This window comes from Paroedura picta, chromosome 8 (assembly GCF_049243985.1).
Source record: "Paroedura picta isolate Pp20150507F chromosome 8, Ppicta_v3.0, whole genome shotgun sequence".
Lineage (NCBI taxonomy): Eukaryota > Metazoa > Chordata > Lepidosauria > Squamata > Gekkonidae > Paroedura > Paroedura picta.
This window is the reverse complement of record NC_135376.1, coordinates 39,042,608-39,062,908: the sequence shown is the minus strand read 5'-3', so window position 1 is coordinate 39,062,908 and position 20,301 is coordinate 39,042,608. Positions and strand designations below refer to the sequence as shown.

Here is a 20,301-nt window from a genome sequence, read left to right as displayed (position 1 = left end):
TGGAAATGGTCTTAGGGACCATGTCCAGTCTTGGCCCATCTACTCTGGCTCCCAATTTATTCCCAGGTACAATTCACCACCCTTACTATTCCATCTCTGGTGGTTCTAGTCCATTTATGCAACTGCTTCAGAGGTTGAGGGAATGTTTTTTTTTTTGCTAGGCTGCAGTCTTGTTGTGTGAAATTGGAATGTTGGGGGTTTTAGGATGTTTTTACGTATTATTATGTACTGGTGTTTTTACTCTTGTGGTTTTATTATGATCTGTTTTTATTGTATGTATAGGTTGTGAACCGCCACGAGCCAGTGATGGGAGTGGCGGTATACAAATCAAACTATAAATATTTGGAGGTCCTATTCCATGTGCCCCACCTTCTGAGAATGGTAACCCTTGAAAGGGTCTTTTGGGCTGTGTCACCAAAGCTCAGGAAATCTCTTCCCAGAGAGATGTGTCTATCCCTCTTCCTTCAGTGGATGAAGAGTTTGTTTTGTTTGGTATTCCCTGAGGGATCTCTGCCTCCTGACAATTGTCTTAATTGCTGTTTTTAGGTCTTTGTACATTTTTCAGCTACTTGTAAAATTGTTTTAAAGATAGGTGTGTTTTGAGGGGTCGATTTTACAGTGTTATTTTATCATGCACATTTTGTTAGCCTCCTTGGTGACCCTTGTGATGGCAGAAGTGCAGGATGCAAATTTTGTGAAATAAATGGAAATAAAAAAATAGTTTTCTGCATAGAAGAATGGTTTAAAATCATGTGCGGCTTTACTTGCAGCCTGCAGTGACAGGTTTAGCACCTCAGTGAGACCAGAGTCTCTTTGTCAAAGGTATTTCAATTAAACTTCTCACCAAGGGGTCTTTCTATCAGGGTTGGTGAAGGTCATTACCTAGGACAGGGGAAGTCAAACTGTGGCCCTCCAGATGTCCGTGGACTACAATTCCCATGAGTCCCTGCCAGCATTCACCAGCATTCGCCACTAGCGGCTCATGGGAATTGTAGTTCATGGACATCTGGAGGGCCGCAGTTTGACTACCCCTGACATAGGAGGTAGGGCTCAGAATCACTGGCCAAACTATGTTTCCAAAACTGGAGGCCCACAGGACCATTTGAGGTGGGTGGAGTTCAGTCTGGATGTGTGTGTTTATAGTGCTATGAAGTCTCAGCTGACGTATGGTGACCCCGTTGGGTTTTCAAGGAAAGTGATTAAGCAAAGGGGGGCTGTTTTTGCCTTCCTCTGCAAAGTTTCCCTTGGTGGTCTCCCATCCTTAGCTTCTGGGAACTGATGAGACCAGGCTATACTATACCATTCCACATCCCTCCAGTTTGGATACATCTTGGGAAAAGAAGTCCTTACCTGGGCCCAGATGATTTCAGCCAACTCCCTGCGGTTTTGTACAACTGCCCAAATGAGCAAGTCCCTCACAGGATCCATGGTGAATGCGACGCGGCCAGCAGAACGCTTGTAGAGGGATCGAAGACTCACCCCTTGTACCTACAGAAATGAACTTCCTTGTAAAAGCTGAAGGCAAACAACAGCTGCTAAGAAAGTTGGAGGCATTATGATCAGGTGGCTTCTACAGAGAGATGATTCTCCATGTTCCTCATTTCTGCAGAGCATTCACACACCAGGTTTTCCCTCACTCTCTTCGACTCAGCCCCATGGTTACCAATTCCCCAACTTTTTCAAGCTTAAAAAAATAGTAATTATACCATCATAAAATGATAACAATCTATGGTTACGATGTGCTAGTAAGCCTCTATCCTTTTGGCTGCAGCTATAAAAAGACACATTTACCTTTCTAAATTTGCCAACAAAAAGGGCTAGACCCTAACATTACAAGAAGGGTGTCGGGAACTACTGTACTGTTGCAATAAATTAGTATATTGTTATAACATTATAGCAATATAGGGGTGAAATGGCCATTGCAGGGACTGAGGGAAGAAAAATGGAGGTAATGTAGGCAGGATTTGAAGAAAAGTATAACTTCCAATCCACATGATATTCAAAGCCTCTTTGGCTGCAGTCTTTCTGAAAAGATCATATCAAGCCATATTGGAAAAGATCTGAGCAAGACACATTAAACAACTAAACAGAGGATGTGGATTCTACTGTAAACAGAACTGCTGAAAGGAAGCAAAACCTTCCCATAGAATCCTATTTCTTTTCTAAGAATCTCCAATCATGTTTTTGAAGCACTACAAAAACCTGCAAATCATGTTTGCTAAAGATAACAGCAGCATGAGTCTATACCCCTCTGGTGCCTCTTTCATGCCACTTTCAGCTTGGGGGGGGGGGGGGAATCTGATTTTCCACGTAGGATTAACGTCCTGTGCATAATTTATTTGGATACTGACCCTTAAACCATTAGTTTTTTTAAAAAGATGAATTATGTATGCTGAAATCTTATGTAGTAATTAATTTATAAAAGTGCTTCTTTCTGCATCTGAAAGACCTGTGGGCCATAATAAAAACTGAGCACTGTCTAGATCATCCTCCACTTTGCTACAACCTTTCCCAAAGCTAGTTTGACATGAGAAAGATGGCAGTCAAAGAGTGCCTCTTTCATGTGCCACTTTCATGCCATATGAATGGGAAAATGTGCACTGCTGCACACATTAGCACCTTTTTCATTGATTCGGCTCCCCCTTCCAGTGGCTGCCTCTGTCCCTATTCCCTACCATTGGAGGGCTTTTGACTTTTTTTTTAATGGTAATTGTTATATCACTATAGTGTTACAACAAAATAGCAATTACCACTTAAAAAAAACCCCAAAAAGCCCTCCAGTTCCTTGTGTTGGAGAGCAACGGTGGCCATGGTATGTGTGTGTGTGTATGGGGGGGGGGGTTGCAAAGTGCTGGGGAAATCAATGTATGGGGACTCTTTTGTTTCTGCAAATGCCTCTGATTTCACAGAGGAATAAGAGCTACAAGGACCATCATGATCATGTGGGAGCAGCCTCAGTAGGGAGTCACCATGCAGCTTTGGCTACTAGAAGAATAAAAAAGCAAGGAGGAGACCAAGTCTTGGTGGACAAGTCCCTGGCTCTTCGTTCCATCCACTCACCTGAACTTCTCTAACACTATATCCTGGGATGGCAGGGGAGCCAGGAAAGCACAGGAAAGGAATTTGGGGGACTCATCTGGCTTTTAACCTCTTATAAGAAAAGGTTTGGGATGCAAAGATCAAAGACCAAAACTGGAAGTGCAGATTAAAGTGCAGCACAAACAAGGGTTCTAAACATTACAGTCTGGAGTTCCTAAATGCCAAGAGAAGAAATCCTCAGTCTCATCTCAGCCTCACCTGCGTCTTCAAAGTGGCAGCAGGAAATGACAATATGAGTTAAGACCTGTTTATATTAGGGGTTCAGCAAGGATTGGTGCTGGGCTGAAGCACATGCATCTCTGGCATACTGTGCACTATACTGATATACTGGGTCACTTCTCTCCACTATTAGGCGAGGGAAGAATAGGCAGCCCAAGTATGGATATGGAAGCCCTGTGATAGAAGAGGAGTTGTTTTTTATACTCCACTTTTCACTACCTGAAGGAGTCCTAAAGTGGCTTACAATCGCCTTCCCTTCCTCTCCCAACAACAGACACCTTGTGAGGTAGGTGAGGCTGAGGGAGCTCTGACAGAACTCATCTGTGAGAACAGCTCTGACAGGATTGTGACTAGAAGAAGAAGAGTTGGTTCTTATATGCCGCTTTTCTCTACCCCAAGGAGTCTCAAAGCAGCTTACAGTCTCCTTCCCTTCCCTCTCCCCACAACAGACACCCTGTGAGGGAGGTGAGGCTGAGAGAGCCCTGCTTGGTCAGAACAGCTTTATCAGTGCCATGGCGAGCCCAAGGTCACCCAGCTGGCTGCATTTGGAATGTGGGGAATCAAACCGGGCTCAGCAGATTAGAAGCTGCAGCTCTTAACCACAACACCAAGCTGGCCGAGAAATCCTACTGCAAAGCTACAGAGCTATAAGAGATTTCATGGGTTAACAACATTGCAAAAATAGAGTACATTGAGCTTGATATGAGGCACGGCGATGGAGAGACGATGTCGCTCGGTGTTCTTCGGCTTGGGGTACAGCGGTTGTGTGAAGTCCCCCAAGAGCTCCCTTAGCACCTGGGATACATGGTACAGCTGGACCTTGGGCACTTTGCAGAAGGCTGAACGCTCCTTCTCTTCAAGCAGCACTTTCTGCAGCTTCCCGTGGAAGACACTGGAGGCCACCAAATTGTCATAGAGGTAGTTGAGGGTATCCCAGGTAACAAACTCCTTCAGGCGCACACCTTGCTCCAGAAACAACTTCACAAATTCTGGCTTGTTGGCTATGAGGGCAGCAGCCATCATCGGGTGCAGATCACAGGGCTGTTGGGCAGAAAACAGACATAAGGAGGCAGCATTAATACAGAGGGCTCAGGCCCAGGCTGGTCCCCACCAGGACATGGAAGCAGGGAGAGGGTGTAAAAAAAGGAACTCCAAAGGCAGAGATGAGGAAGCAGGAGATGAGGAAGTTGGAGCCACTTCTGGTAGTAGCAGCAGCTGTAGCTTAGCCATGAAACCAATGTAAGCAGGCAGAAAGCAGCCAAGGGAAGGGACCAGCCATCAGAGGCTCAGCTTTTCTGCCTTGCATTGTGCCTTCATTTATACCTCAGTGAAAGGAGGAAAATGGCAGCCAGCTCCAAGCAAGAAACCGTACTAGTGTTTCCCAATGGACAACAATCTCCCTGAGGGTTGCCCTGCAGGAACAGAGTTTTCAGAGGGATATTGGGCTGCCACAAATGTGTGAAAAATCATATGGTAATTTTGGAAATGCAACTGTGGATCCAGTGGATATCTGCCAAGCCCAAAAACCCTAATTCTGCCCTACATGGAGACCCTTGCCTTCTGTTTCAACTAAGAAGCTGGAGGTTGCCCTGTTTTTCTAGCAAATAAATAATATGTGACACAGATAATAACTGCCAAGGTTAATGTTAATAAGTGTGGAGCCCAATTCTTTAGCAAACCAAAACACAATCTTTACCTATATGTCACCATTAAGAGCGACCCACCTTCCATTCATGATTATCAGTGAAGATCTCACTCCGGGCAATATCCACCCTGTTCCATGCTACTGCAAGCCTCAGCTGGTGGTCCCAGTTCTCATGGCCAAAATTATCACGGTATCTGGAAGCTGCAACACAGATGTAAAGAATTCCTGAACCTGTCCTACACTCAGTCTTGACCATGGCGGCAACCACACCCATCTCTAACTAAACCCTCAACACACTGCTTCTATTCCCAGTTGTGAGTCCTCTAGTATCGCGGGGCAATATTGACCCGGGGGGGGGGTACTGATTACACAATCGATTACCAATCAAGACTGGGAAAATCCAGCTTCTGTTCCCAATTAAAAAATAATAAATTCCTCCTCAGACAAACTTCAAGGAGAGGAATCTGCATATCTAAAAATGCTACACAGTGGGGGTCAAAGCTAGAATTTTGTGCACCTGGATGCTCACTTGTAACCTCAGCAACAGCTGAGCTATAGCTGCGGCTTACCTTTGAGCATGGCTTGCAGAATGGCCACATCAACATCCTGCTGCCCATCTTTGCCTTCCTTGAAGATTGTCAGGAGCTGCCTGTTGCGCACAATATCTTGGATCTGTAAGGAAATGTGCAGCTGCAATAACCCCATTCAGTAATGACTTCTCCTCCCCACGAAGATGTCACTGCACCAGCTCTTAATTTAGGACTGCTGTCTCTTAGTTTTCCCAGAGATATACTGACCTCCAGAGTCTCTAAATCTGAAACGTTGTAATTATTATTTCTAATGTGCATCAACATACATGGAGATTTACAACAACCAAAGGGCTTATTACCCAAAATTTATTATGAGAAAGACAACAAAGAGATGGGAGGCAGATGGGGAAGAAGAACAGCAGAATGTGTTCCATTCCTGTTGCACATCTTCTGGTTTAGTTTCAGTTAGGGAATCATAGAATCAAAGAATCATAGAATCATAGAGTTGGAAGGGGCCATACAGGCCATCTAGTCCAACCCCCTGCTCAATGCAGGATCAGCCCAAAGCATCCTAAAGCATCCAAGAAAAGTGTGTATCCAACCTTTGCTTGAAGACTGCCAGTGCGGGGGAGCTCACCACCTCCTTAGGCAGCCTATTTCACTGCTGAACTACTCTGACTGTGAAATTTTTTTCCATGATATTTATCCTATATCATTGTACTTGAAGTTTAAACCCATTACTGCGTGTCCTCTCCTCTGCAGCCAACGGAAACAGCATCCTGCCCTCCTCCAAGTGACAACCTTTCAAATACTTAAAGAGGGCTATCATGTCCCCTCTCAACCTCCTTTTCTCCAGGCTGAACATTCCCAAGTCCCTCAACCTATCTTCATAGGGCTTGGTCCCTTGGCCCCAGATCATCTTCGTCGCTCTCCTCTGTACCCTTTCAATTTTATCTACGTCCTTCTTGAAGTGAGGCCTCCAGAACTGCACACAGTACTCCAGGTGTGGTCTGACCAGTGCCGTATACAATGGGACTATGGCATCTTGTGATTTTGATGTGATGCCTCTGTTGATACAGCCCAAAATGGCATTCGCCTTTTTTACTGCTGCATCACACTGCCTGCTCATGTTTAGCTTACAATCCACAAGTACCCCAAGGTCTTGTTCACACACAGTTACCTAGAAGCTAGGAAGATTTTCTGTCTTGATACCTAGTATCTTTTCTAACCCCATCAGACTCCTTGACACCATGATACTTAGTTTATATAAGAAGAAAGCCAGCATGGTGTCATGGCTAGACAAAGACCACCTAGTGAATTTCAGAGTTTTCCTCAGAGTTGCTATAGTGTATTATATAGCAAAGATCTTTTTGGAACTGGACCACTCTGTCAGGATCTGCTCAGGCCATCTGTCTTACCATCCTAGAGAAATCTGGCCTACTATTTTTGGAAGAGCAGTAGGTCCTTCTGGAAATCAGCAAAAAAAGGTTTAGGGTTGGGTGAATACCTAATAGGAAAGGCTCTGGGACCCATTTGAAGATCCTGAGCCATGGGCTGAAGCCCCACTGCTGTCTGGATTTCTCCTATATGACTTACTATCCACCAAGTCAAAAGTTTATAATCTGCAGTGTTGAGCAAAGGCTTCCTCAGAGAATGCAGAAAGGCAGTGGCCATTTAATAAGCGCACACTGAGGAACTGAAGCAGTAGGTTGCCAGGATCAGAAACAGGTTCACCAAATGCATATTCTTAACCTTGGATAAAATTTCCCCTACAAAAACCTATAACATTACCACATTTGCACAGGGAGTGTTTTTCAGCCTTACCTTTTTGGTCCACTCCACAATCTTACTTTCAGTGAACTGTTCATAGCTGTCCTTAAAGAACGTGCTCAGTTTTTTCTGGATCAGATTGATGGTTATTTTGGAGTTGGGCAAGTTAGCCACTTGCGCAATCACATCAGCCACACGCCCCGAGCCTTCCACAATCACACAAGGGGTGCCGTTGGTGATTGAATTGTAGATGGTCTGTAGAACAGGAGACCATGATATCACTTAATCCCAATTCTTACAAATGTCCACTGTTGTATTGCCTGCTGATTTCACAGCCAATCTACCCCGGAATAACATTAGAAGACTGAATTCTGCCACCTCAGGCTGTTGGAAAGGGTTTGTCTGTACGAATGCTCTCCTATGTAAAATACTTTCTCCATACAGCACATGAAAAAGGGTTACCATAACCTTACTCATGATATCATACTAAATGTCGGAAGTTTAGTATGTGGGGAAAAAATGGAAAAGTCCATTGTTCAAACTGTCGGAAGTTCTGCAGTCCAGAATCCTACTGCTCCAGTGCAAAGACTGATTCTGAGCAGTCTAAGAGCAGACAGGCTTGACTTGTGGGGCGGTTCTCTGGGAGGACTCTGGCTATGGTCATTCAAGGAGATAAGAAGGTTGATGCCTTTATTGGAGGCCTTCGTGAGGCAGGGACTGAGGCTGATCCTGCAGAACCAAGCCAGCTCATGGCTGTTTAGTGTGTAGCAGTAGTGTGGGTGGACGTAATGACATTCTTCTGTTCATCTACACATTACGGCTGCCATTTCCAATAAAGGCATCAGACCCCCTTTCCTCTTCAACAGTGCTCAGTGGTGCATTGAAGCGGTATAAGTCTGGGTTACAGAACATGAGAAAGTTTGAGGAACGTACTTTTTAACTCTTTCCCAGCCATGACATTCCTGAATCTCCACATGAGTACATGTGCCCAATGTACACATATTTATATTTATATTTATATTTATATTTATATTTATATTTATATTTATATTTATATTTATATTTATATTTATATTTATATTTATATTTATATTTATATTTATATTTATATTTATATTTATATTTATATTTATATTTATATTTATATTTATATTTATATTTATATTTATATTTATATTTATATTCCGCCACTCATGGCAAGCTATCTCGTGGCAGTTTACAGTAGAAACTGATAAAAATACAATACAAGAGCCCGTTAAAAAACCCTTAACAGTAAAATCAAAATGGAAATAGAAAAAAGAGGTGGCGGTGTAATAATTGCTAAAAACCTCTTAAGGAGCCAATAACTGTTCCAGCCAGGGGTCTGAATAGATGACCCTATTGATCCAGGGGCTAAATTGATACAAGTAAAGTAGTGTGGGATCCACAGAATGACAACTCTGAGCATCGCCCAGGCCTCAACTAAATGCCTGGCGGAAGAGCTCTGTCTTGCTAAGGCATAGAATCATAGAATCATAGAATCATAGAGTTGGAAGGGCCCATGCAGGCCATCTAGTCCAACCCCCTGATCAATGCAGGATCAGCCCTAAGCATCCTAAAGCATCCAAGAAAAGTGTGTATCCAACCTTTGCTTGAAGACTGCCAGTGACTGCATGTTGGCACAGAGTCTCTTGCCATACATCCTGTTTCACTTGTGCAAGAAAAGCCCACATGCAAATCAAAACACTTTGAAGACAAACCAGTAGTTATTAGACATTAGGTCCAACAGAGACAATATGCGATTCACGCTGCACATTTACTAGGGAGTAAGTCCTACTGAATTCAGTGGGATTTGTGTCTGAATATACATGTTTAGGACTGCACTATAGTTGAGTGGTTAGGAGAGGTGTTATAATGGAAATGTTCCCCTATCCAACATTTGCTTTTTCAAAATGATCTGCTCTTTTGCCCAGGGAAGTACTTACATCAAGAGTCCCAGGGCCGCCCTCCAGGACTACACAAACAATTGGTATCTTGATGGAAACTCCTGTGAAAAAAAATAAAAGCTCATTTCTACATGCATATGGTGCATCATTCCTCCTTTTGTGCTGGTGCTTTGCTATCACAGCGTCAATCAAATAATTTGGCACCGGAAGCTCTTTGTAAGGAGTCTTCAGAACATGGAACGACATGGAAGACACTGCAGGAAATTCAGTCTAAATCTCAAGAAACTGCTAGTCCTCCTCTCAGTCACCAGCAAGAGATGTTCAGGGGTCATTTGCCATTGCCTACTTCCACACTGGCCCTGCTTAGCTTCTGAGATCTGACAAGATCAGGCTATCCTGGGGCTATCCAGGTCAGGGTTAGGCTGAGCCGTAATGTAACTGGCCCAAGGTCACCCAGAAAGCTTCCATGGCACAACTAGGGATTCAGACCTGGATTTCCCAGATCCAAGTCTGACACTTTAACTACCACATCATGATGGGATAGCATGCCTCTGAATCTTTTTACTGGCGTGATTATTGACTGAGGGCCCTGCAAGAACTTTCGGCATTCCACAGGGCCTGTAAGACGGAGCTCTTCCATCGGGTCTTGGTTGAAGTCACAGCATGGGAGATCCGTTGGGACCCTCTAGACTAGACCATCTGCAATGGAGCTGGCACTCTTACGTTGTCCCTTGAGGCAGGGTTAGTCAGCCTGTGGACCTCCAGATGTTCATGGACTACAATTCCCATGAGCCTCTGCCAGCATTTGCTGGCTGAGGCCCATGGGAATTGTCATCCATGAACATCTGGAGGCCCACAGGTTGACTAACCCTGCCTTGAGGCACAGGGAGGGGATATTGTTGGTTGAGAGGGAGGGGAGATAGTTCTGCCACCAGGATATTTGTTTTAATGAGGGATCAGGGTCTTTCTTTATTTCTGTGGGGTATTGTTTTTATTTAAACCGTCGCGAGATGGCTTGACTGATAGAGGTGGGTAATAAATCTAATAATCATTATTAATAATAATGATTATATATACAAAGTTCTATTTAAATTATTATGATTACATATACAAAGTTAAATCAAACACATTTTTCGTTATCTGCATTTATTTAATGAGGTGAGAGGGAGTGCTTACTGGGCAAGGAAATAATAATATATTTGTTAAGCTATTTTGATGGTAATTTTTGATTTGCTCATGTACAATTTCTTATGAATGCATAGCGTTTTGTAGACTATGCAATGTTTTTTGACACATGAAGAAGTGTGCTGTGAAACAAGCGACTATCCGGAAACTCCGTTTGTCCAGCCTCATGATGTTCCAAGTATTGAAGTCTATGTGATAAAATTGATATTTCTATGAAATGTTAACTTACTAGTAAGACAGGCATTCTGCCAGTGAAGCAAATTGTTTGTAAGATAGGCATGGTGCCATTATGCTAGGCATTTTGCCCACCAAGAAAAATATTTTGTAGAATAAATTGCACGTATTTTAATTTGCATATTTTTTGTCAATCGTACTTGTATGCAAACATTTTAAATATGGACTAATGGTCATTGTTATAAAATTTTTACACTGATACTGTTAGCATTCTTTGAATTTACAATAACATGTGAATATATTATTGGCCTCTTATACATGGTGAATTTTTGTTTTGTTTTTGTGTGTTGGAAGTTCACTGTGTACTGTGACCATTGAAACAAAATTTGGGTCCAATGCCACCTTTAAGACCAAAGTTTTTTCCTGCTGCTTCAGACCAACACGGCTAACCTATCTGAATATATTTTTACAGCCATTATTATTATTCATTTTATTTCATGATTATTACTGAAAATAATCATGTTGTACAGACCGACAGCCCTGCCCTGACTGACAGACTCTGCCTAGCTGGATTTTGTCAGATCTCAGAAGCAAGGCCAACATGGAGGCAGGCAATAGCTAACTGCCTCCAAATGTCTCTTGCCTTGAAAATCCCATGGGGTTGCCATAAGTCAGCTATGACTTGATGGCAAAAAACATAGGGAAGGGAGTATTTAAAAATTGTCCACCCCAAACACCCAGATATGTCACTGTTCCCCTCCTACTTCTGAAGCTGGAGAAATATTCCAGTATTAATTGCAGTTGTGGCTCCCAACTTTTTGCTCTGCAACAAGATGCTTCCATACCTTCTTTCACCTTTGTTTGCTCTGAAATAAACTTCTCAAGTTTGGTCCTCAAGGGGATCTCCACGCCGTATTTCCCATGTGTCCCATCATCTACCAGGATGAAGTGTGAGTGATTGCTGTCAAGACAGGAGAGGTGCCCTTGGCTCTCCTCATCCAGTACGTATTCTGCTGGGAAACTGCCCTGCAAACATAAAAGCAAGTGACAAATAGACAAAGTGACAGTAATTTTTGGACCCCGGGCCCTTAGGATGGAATGACATGGTATGTGAAGTTCTGTGATAATTTCTAAGGGCATTGTTTCTTTTACAAATTATAGATGCTGAGGCTGGCATATATAAAGGTGAAGACATAAAGGGCATTTTTAAACCCTGTGCTGCCCCTCGTCACTATTTCCATGATACACTGACACCCCTCCCAGGAAACAAAAACGTGAACACCTGCACATTTCCCACAGAGAGGGTAAAAGCAGATTAGAGATGCTGATTTGGGTGGTGGGGGAATCTGGATGGAGGCAAAGGCTAAGAAGCCCACTCCTTCATGGTCTCTCATGGAAACTGCAGCCCCAGGGCATGCAATCTGCACAAGAAAAAAAAAGTTTAAATAAATGGAATACATAGTTCCACCGATTGTTGGGTACGTCTGTACACAGTAGACATTACTAAAATCTTTCTGCAAAAGAATGGCAGATCTTTTGGAAGATGGCAGGATTCTGAGTAGGTATTTTCCTAATGCCAAAGGAAACAAATACTATTGGATCTGACCAGTGTAGAAAAAGTGTCAAGATCTGCAGAATGTAAGAAGAAACAATCCGTTCTTGCTCCTTGTTGCTATTGATTTCACAGTTGATGGGATCAGGCTTGCCTGGGCTATCCAGGTCAGATAACTGTGCAGAAACCAATCCAGTCTGAACTCATTAGCTTCAGTGGGTTTAGGCTGGAGCAATTCTGCACAAAATTGTCCTATAAATCACCTATAAATCACTATTAGAAAGTCTGGAGGTCCTTTGGCTCACTGTCAGAAACTCCCATGTATTCCTGCCATTATTATATCTCTGCTGTAATTTAGTGTGTCCATTTAACCTGACTCGTATACCCTCATGTAACCCAGATGCTTTCATTTGATACCTCAAGGTTTATTTCCTGCTGTTGTATTTTATGCATACCAACCTCCTCAAACATTCCTTACCTCCTATTCCTTATTGTCCTTCATTTCCCTCCCCATTTGGTTTCCTTAGTTCCCTCATCTTCCCAACCCTTGATGCCTGGATTGTTATCTCCATATTATGACTTCTTTTGAACCATGCCTGGTTAGAGTTCTCAGGAGAGAGAGAACCCCCTCAATCCTATGCTTTGTGAGCCAGTTCTGACTATGCCTGTATTTCTGACTATGCCAGTTCTGATTAGTATGCTTGCATTTCTAATAAAAGAAAATTTAATTCAAAGAGTTTACTTATTTAGAATCAAAGTCTCTCACACTCACCATGGGACAGATAAGGCTGCTGCGGTTGTGCACAGTCCCCCAGGTTGCAATGCCGATGGTGACAATCTCGCCTTCCTTGAGGCTACTGCTCATGCTGAAGCTCCGCACTGCTTCCCCAACTTGCTTCATAACGCCAGCATGAGAACCACCACTGATGATCCAAGCACCTATGGGACAAAGAATATGAATGGACTGGCATGGCGGTCACATTTCTCTTGCATTTACTGTGGACGGAGATTGGCCAGGAAGTCATTTTACCTGTTGTCTGTGCCACTTTGACAAGCCCCCTCCTGAAAATGTTTTTCAATCTCAACTTCATGTTGAAGTTTTTCGCTCCTCCTGTCACAGATATTAAGAGGTTTGGTACATCAAGGCCCCAGTGTTGTGTCATTAGCTGGTAGATGACTCTTGGGGGAGTGTCAGAGGACACACGCACAAACTGAAATTGCAAAATGAAACATATAACAGATGCATTTACTAAATCTAACAAGTATGCAAAAATTTCCAGACTCGTTAGAGTATTATAAGATGTAACTATCAGGGCTTTGAATACAGCAGAGTATAATGTTTATTATTACATTTATGTACTACCTGTCTTCCATGAGACCCAGGGTGGCATGCATTCGATTTCAAGAATGTCTCCCCTTCCCTATCTATGCAGAATATTTCAGGTATGCAACATTTACTTTGGAATAACTCTGCAAGTAAATCAAGTAGGGCTAAATTGCACATGTGGGTGGGTTATTTCAGTGACCTCTAACATAGTGACCATGACTATCAAAGCGCTTGGTGATATGTTTTCTGGAATCTATTCCTTAATTTAAAACTTCTGTTTCCTAAAATAAGGAACCAGTCTTGGCTTTTCTCCATGTCAGTGTAACAGCAACTGCTTCAGAAAAGAGCAGGAAGCAACCAATCACACACAGCTGCTTCTATTTGAAGGATGATGCTTGGTTTCGGACCTCCAAACATTAACTCCACCCTCATAGTAGCTATTTTATGATGCCACCCATTACCTGTTCTCAAAATTCCAGTAATGACCATAGGTTCAATAAAGCTGAGGACCTTTGGGATATACTAAAGAATATCTGAAAACATGAAACTTAAGTAGCTTATGAGATATGTATTTGTACTGGAAAAACAGGTGGGGAGAAAGAGGAGTCTCTCTCCCCCCATGCTGCAGTCCCAATATGACTTGGAGTCCTTTTGTAGATGCTGCAGTGAATTGCCTTATACCTCTGAATTTGTATTAAAGCTTATTTTAACTTGGGCCTGCACTCTGTATAGGTGAACAGTCTGTAGAAGGTCTGCAGAAGGAAACTGATAAAACTCTTGGGCATGAGAAAGAAGCTCTTCCCTCTTAGCTCTGTCCTTCATTGTTGCTCTGTCTCTATCTGACTGCATGCCTCTCTAAGCAGTATCCATGAGCATGTGTGGCTGTGATCACTGGAGAAGAACCTCAGAGCATGAGACTGAGGTAACATGTTTATTAGCTACTTGCAGCTTCTAGAATTAAGAGCCTGTCTTAATTTTCCATTATTTAGAGTATGGAGAGAGTTATGGACAGAGGACTGTGGTTTTATCACCGTCCCTTTTTTATCCCGACTCAGTTTGTTGTGTCTACAAATGCTGTGTATGCTTTCATTTCCTATCAAAATCTGAATGCTACAAATCTGATCTCTATGATCCATGTATCAACGAGGAATTGGGGAATGATCCATGATTGTCCCCCTCATTCTCAGAATGCATGTGAGTACACTAATTCTTGCAGTAGCCAATGCAATCAAAGTGGGAGGTACAAAACCAGGGCTGTACCTTTAAGTGTCCAAGCAGCAGAGGTTGCCTAGTAGCAAGGCCCTGGTGATCAAATCCTAGAAACCAACTAGCTGGTGGTGGTGGTACCAGAATAAAAGAAGAATAAAAGAAGTGCAACCATGAGTATGGGGAAGGGGAAGCCTTGCTAGGTAGGAAAACCAGGATGGCTATGTGTCCTACAAACACTCATTGGGCAAATGAGGGCTTGTGAGACCTGTTTTCCTGATAGTTGTTTCAATTTTTAAAATATCATGGGGAGAACTGATTAGAGATCTCACTACATCATGTCTACTTTGGCCCTTAGTCTTTACAGAAAAGCACAAACAGGTCACACCCAGAGAATACTACAATGGGGCTATAGTGTCTTAATGATACCATAAACTGAGTGTCTTTAATTGTTGAACTTGCATTCTGGATGTACAATCAAAGGACTTAATGAATGGATTCACTGATTTCGTGCCCTTACTATTCAAATAATGATCCCTTCTGATACATACTGAAGTCTAAGACAGCTGTGAATACTGCCCATACTCATGCAATGAATCACAACCCTCTGCATGGTAGTGAGTCATGTGCTAACTTAACTTACCTTTGCTACTTTTTGTCCCAAGCCTGTGAAACACAGATCCCCAAAAGCATCTGTTGGTACTTCATTGACATGTCTTCTGGAGTCCCATTCTTTCCCCTGGAACATGGCAGGTTTCATGGCTTCCTCTGAATGCTGTTCCCTGAGATACCCACACTCACAAACAATCTTCCTGTAAGAAAACACAATTGTGTTTTCAAAATTGTTGGGAGCCTTGCCACAGCAGCCTGCCATATCCACAGAAAAAGCTATATGCATTTTTTGCACTCAAGCAGTCCCATTACATAATCTCACAGCCATTCTGAAAATGTTAAACACTACAATCCTCACACTGCAAAAACAATTTTTTTTAAAGAAGACTTTAAAAAATAAATCTCCGGGGTTCCTTGTCTTCTGTATGTGTATAAATTGCTGCTGATTTATGGTGACCCCAGCAAGGGGTTTTCCAGGCATGTGAGAAGCAGAGGTGGTTTATCTAAGAGATATTATTGAGTCACCTCAGGCGGAGCCCACATCAGCATATGATAACATGACAGGGTGGGACAGCAATAAACCTCCAGATAAGAAGAAAATAGATAAAATGGGTTGCTCAGTCAGAAAGGGAAAGAAAAAAGAGGGAAAATCCAGCCTGTGAGGGAGGGAAGTGGGTGAGTGCCCCATAACTGCCAACAGCAAATATGACCAAAATCCATCATAATAACTATTCCTTCATGATCCCCTAATGCAGGGGTAGTCAAACTGCGGCCCTCCAGATGTCCACAGACTACAATTCCCACAAGCCCCTGCCAGCATTTGCTGGCAGGGGCTCGTGGGAATTGTAGTCCGTGGACATCTGGAGGGCCGCAGTTTGACTACCCCTGCCCTAATGCATGGAGAGATATTGCCAGCATAGTTTGTGATCATGCTTCCATGCACTTGGCTAGAAATAGGTGGGAACAAAAATTATTTTAGAGGAAAGAATAAAGGCAGCTCCCTTACCCAGAATCTGACAACTGGGAACTCTCGATAAAATAAACACATTCTTTTTTCCTAATGTTTTCAGGGATCCATGAGCTAAGATTCTCCTGCAATGGGAACAGAGGACAAAATCGTAATTATTACCAGCAGAAGCAAAATATCATACTTTTTTTGTTTGCATAGTTATATAAATACAACTCATCACATCGGTGGTACAGAATCAAACCATTTCCCCCTTCCATGATAAGCCACTCCGTTCTTGCACCAATCCATCCTTCTTCTCCTTTCCACTGAACTTGCCTTTTCATTGGTGCTGGGTATGAAGTGAGCCCTCCTTTTACTCTTACTGAAGTTACTGTTACTCCGCCTGAGGTTAGGGACCATATCAAGGTCATAGTAGCTCTTAGGGGACACAGAGTAGCCGTCTCCTTCATCAGGGCAGACCTTGCTTAGTTCTGAGGTGAGTGTCTTGATTCGTTTCCCTGGTCCGGCCATGGCCACATTTCTTTGTTCAGTCACCAAAGCTTCTCAAGTGCAACTAGAAAAGTTCAAAGAAATCATCATGCTGAAGTTAAAAAAATACAGCAATTACAGCTGAAGATTACTGCCTGCTTATTAAAAGCACAAAACAAACAATATATTAAACCAAACAATCATAAAGGGGACTTATTACTTGAAAAGCTTAATCCATGAATTCCAGCATGTTTTGGGATTGCAAGATTCTGAAAAGTAAGAAAGGTGTCCAAAAATTCCATTTAAATCAATTAAATTTCTGTGCAGAATTTGGTCATAGTTCTATGGGATTTAGGCATCTCTTGCTATTTTCGGGCTTGCATTCAGACAGATTTTGCTAGACTGAATCTAAAGGTCACTTCACTGCCTTGGCCTGGATTTCCCCATGTTTCTTACTGACTGTGCTTTTTTCTTTTTTAAAGCTTTTCAACAAAGCCTTACAGCACATACCTATGCATGGCTATTCAGAAACAGGTCTCACTGTGTTTATTGATGATTATTCCCAGGTAAGTGGCCTAGGGCTGCAACCATACGTCTGTTCAGGGTTCAAGCCTCAGTGGAATTTGAGTTTGAAACAAATATACCATCAGTTGTTAGCTACCAGTCCCAGAGCATTCCAAAACATTCAAGCTGTCAATTCTTTATTTCTACACCTGAAGTCCTGCTGGATGTAGTTTGAGAGGCAGAATCACATGTAAACAAGAGGCCCATGTGTAAGGCAAATGTATGCCTGGCCTGACATCTCTCTGTGTTTGCAGGAGATCCCAACATCCAGAACTGCTCCCTAAAAATTTGCTGCTGGCTCTGAGAAGCCAATCCATTCCCCCCAAGTTTTGGATATGCTAGAACTAGTCTCCCCAGGAGCAGTCTACAATGATTTCTTTGCAAACATAGGCAACAGTTCTATGTATACTTACCCGAGTGCTGTTGACTTATGAGCAGCTATGTACATAATCAGGCTGTACACCATGAAAATAAAAAAACTACATGCTGACTTCCCAATTCACACATCCTTAATAGCTGTATGCAGAAAAGCACCCAGTTCCATCAGCACAGCACAAAGCAAGCTGCTACTGTTTAAAATGCACTAAGGATTTTTCTCATGACCTTGCAGTGCAGAAGATTGCTTCCAGTCAGTACAACTGCTAAGCAATTCTGCAGTATGTCTTCTGCTCACCTCTAGTTCTGCAGGGGATGGTTAGTCTCCACACCGGCTAGAGACGAAGATCACCTGCCTTGTCACTGGAAGGGTCCAGTTTAAGGACCCTTAGAATTTGCAATGAGAAGACATACACACGCATCAACTCCCCCACCCCCCCGCAATGTTATGTACCTTTCCTGCAGCATCCTCCTGATAACATTCTTGCTCACGTGGTCCCTGCTAGACATGAGGGACGCACCTCTGTCTCATATTGCAGGCAGGTCACTTTATGGCTGGAGAGCTTGGAATCGACACAAGCTTTTCTAAAGTGACTGCAGCTAGGAGGAGGAGACTGTGGTATGAGGCCTGACAGATTGCCAGCAAATCACACTGCAGAAGCCAGTCCCAAGCCAGCTCAGAAACCTGGGATAGGATAAATACCTTCCCCCTCCCCTGAATTTGCCTGACTGTACAGTGGATCACACATCTGCCCTGATTCGCAGAGAAAGCAACTGCACCTCACGGCCTGGTCTTTGGAATTCTGAACAAACTAAGAGTATTACCAATCATGGGATAAAATTTTCAAAGCGGTTTAAATATGACTGTTTCATTACCTGCAGAGTCCACACTGGCAAGTATGTATTATCCAAACTATTCCAGAAGGTGCCTGGGTCCTGAGTGGCATACGTTATACATTGCTGCAATACTAAACTATGTAACTAGAAGGCACTTTGAATTTGGAAAGTGAGCAGCCCTTCCTAATAGTATCCACACTTGCTTTTAAGCCTGGGTCACTGCATGTTTATAGAAATACATTGACTCTTTGCATCCCCCATCCAATGAATAATCTTCAAAGTAATCGTGATAAAATACCAATAACAAGATAGAAGCCAGTGAAAGATCCAAGGTAGCAGGAAGAGAGAAGTCTATGTTTTCATCCCAACTCATTATCAGAACCTGAAGTCTGATCCAGAACTCAACTGGAAGCCAGCACAGCTGTTGGAGGATGGGCCGAGGGTGGGACCTCCCTGGTGTTACTGTGAGGACCCTGGCCGCTGCATTCTGGACCAGCTGCAGTTTCAAGATCACAGTTAAGGTCAGGTCTGCATAGAGTGAGTTGGCAGAGTCCAGTCTAGAGGTGACCCAGAGGAGCACTCTGGCTGTGTTTTGGGGCCAAGTAGGGCACTAGTAGTTTGGCTTAATGGTGATAAAATACCAGTTGTACTACTTTCATGACCTGAGCCTCCATTGAGAGGGAGGCATCGAGAATCACGCCCAGGTTCCTGGTGGAGTTGGATAAGTGGGTAAGTCCGCTTCCTTGCTTGGACCCTTCCTTCCCAGCCACAGGACCCCCATCCTTGAAGGGTTGGGCTTCAGAGGACTCTGCTTGAGCCAAATCACTGCTACTAGCCAGCTGGCTAATGCTTCTGGGGGAGAATCAAGGCAGCCGTATGTTAGGAGGAAGAGCTGGGTGTCAACAGCGTATCGGTGACAACCCAGCCCAAACTTATGTACTAGTTGAGCAAGAGGGCACATAAAGATACTGAATATGGGAAATCAGTAAGATGGGAGCCATGGATGAGTAGCAGCCACCTAATACCTATGCCTTAGGCCAGAGCCTGAGAGGTATGGTGGCTTATACTGGGGCTCCATTTGAAAAACTCAGATGCAGTTGTTGACCGGCTACTGTCTCACTACCATAAGCTAGCACTGTCATCATCTCTGAGCCTAACCTGAACTGTTGTGAGAATAAAATAACTCTATGCGTGCTGGCCCGAGCACTATCAAGGAATTGAAGACACAAATATGGACATTAGAACAAACAGATTGTTTTTTTTAAAGACAGCATTTATATGAGGTATACAATGTCAATTTAAATATAAGCAGCAGCACATATGCTAGAAGGAAAAATATTATTAGAAACCATCAGTAAAAACACAACATTTAAGAATATGTCTGAAATGAAGTAAGATAACCAGAGGTACAATATCAGTGAAAGAAAAAACACTGTGGCATAGCTGGCAAAAAATTCAAAGGTACATATAAAAGTTGTCTTCTCTTTTATTCCAACATGTGACAAGGTTCTGGAACTGAATACCTTGTTTCACCTTCACTTGGTCATAGCACATTTCATCAGCACAGACAAAAATTATAGCTCCCAAGCAGTATAGTAACCAGCATTGCCTGGAGCCAGTCTGTTACCAGTCTGTTGTCTGTTGAATTCAGCAACCCTGAATTCAATTCCTTCCCCATTCAATCATCATAGTATGCGTTTCCCCACCCTAGCTTCAAAAATGCTAGAGGGCGTCACCCCAAGGATCAGACATGACCCGGTGCTTGCACAGGGGATACCTTTACCTTTACCCTAGCTTCACAGTTGGCAACCAGGAGTGAGACAGGGATGTTTAATGACAATGT

At 43.0% G+C, this 20,301-nt stretch overlaps 1 protein-coding gene across 8 annotated transcripts in view; it reads right to left on the bottom strand.

The window, feature by feature from the left end:
- The window catches only part of TRPM2 (transient receptor potential cation channel subfamily M member 2), a 49,549-nt gene that overhangs the window by 25,509 nt on the left and 3,739 nt on the right, over positions 1–20,301 (bottom strand). For 4 of the 8 annotated variants that reach the window (XR_013233529.1, XR_013233528.1, XM_077349145.1 and 1 more), the window contains exons 2-13: positions 16,530–16,767; positions 16,251–16,336; positions 15,276–15,444; positions 13,130–13,310; positions 12,872–13,038; positions 11,393–11,573; positions 9,228–9,289; positions 7,318–7,518; positions 5,533–5,635; positions 5,043–5,164; positions 4,009–4,359; positions 1,351–1,488 (exon numbers count right to left, since the gene is read on the bottom strand). Coding sequence is in view for 5 of the 8 variants with exons in the window: in XM_077349145.1 (XP_077205260.1) it covers positions 1,351–1,488; positions 4,009–4,359; positions 5,043–5,164; positions 5,533–5,635; positions 7,318–7,518; positions 9,228–9,289; positions 11,393–11,573; positions 12,872–13,038; positions 13,130–13,310; positions 15,276–15,444; positions 16,251–16,336; positions 16,530–16,724 (1,956 nt within the window). In the remaining 3 variants the exon portion in view is untranslated. Of the gene's footprint in view, positions 1–1,350; positions 1,489–4,008; positions 4,360–5,042; positions 5,165–5,532; positions 5,636–7,317; positions 7,519–9,227; positions 9,290–11,392; positions 11,574–12,871; positions 13,039–13,129; positions 13,311–15,275; positions 15,445–16,250; positions 16,337–16,529; positions 16,768–17,659; positions 17,907–18,075; positions 18,279–20,301 lie in introns of those variants that run through there. The other 4 variants (XM_077349146.1, XM_077349147.1, XR_013233530.1 and 1 more) reach the window with 4 other exon arrangements.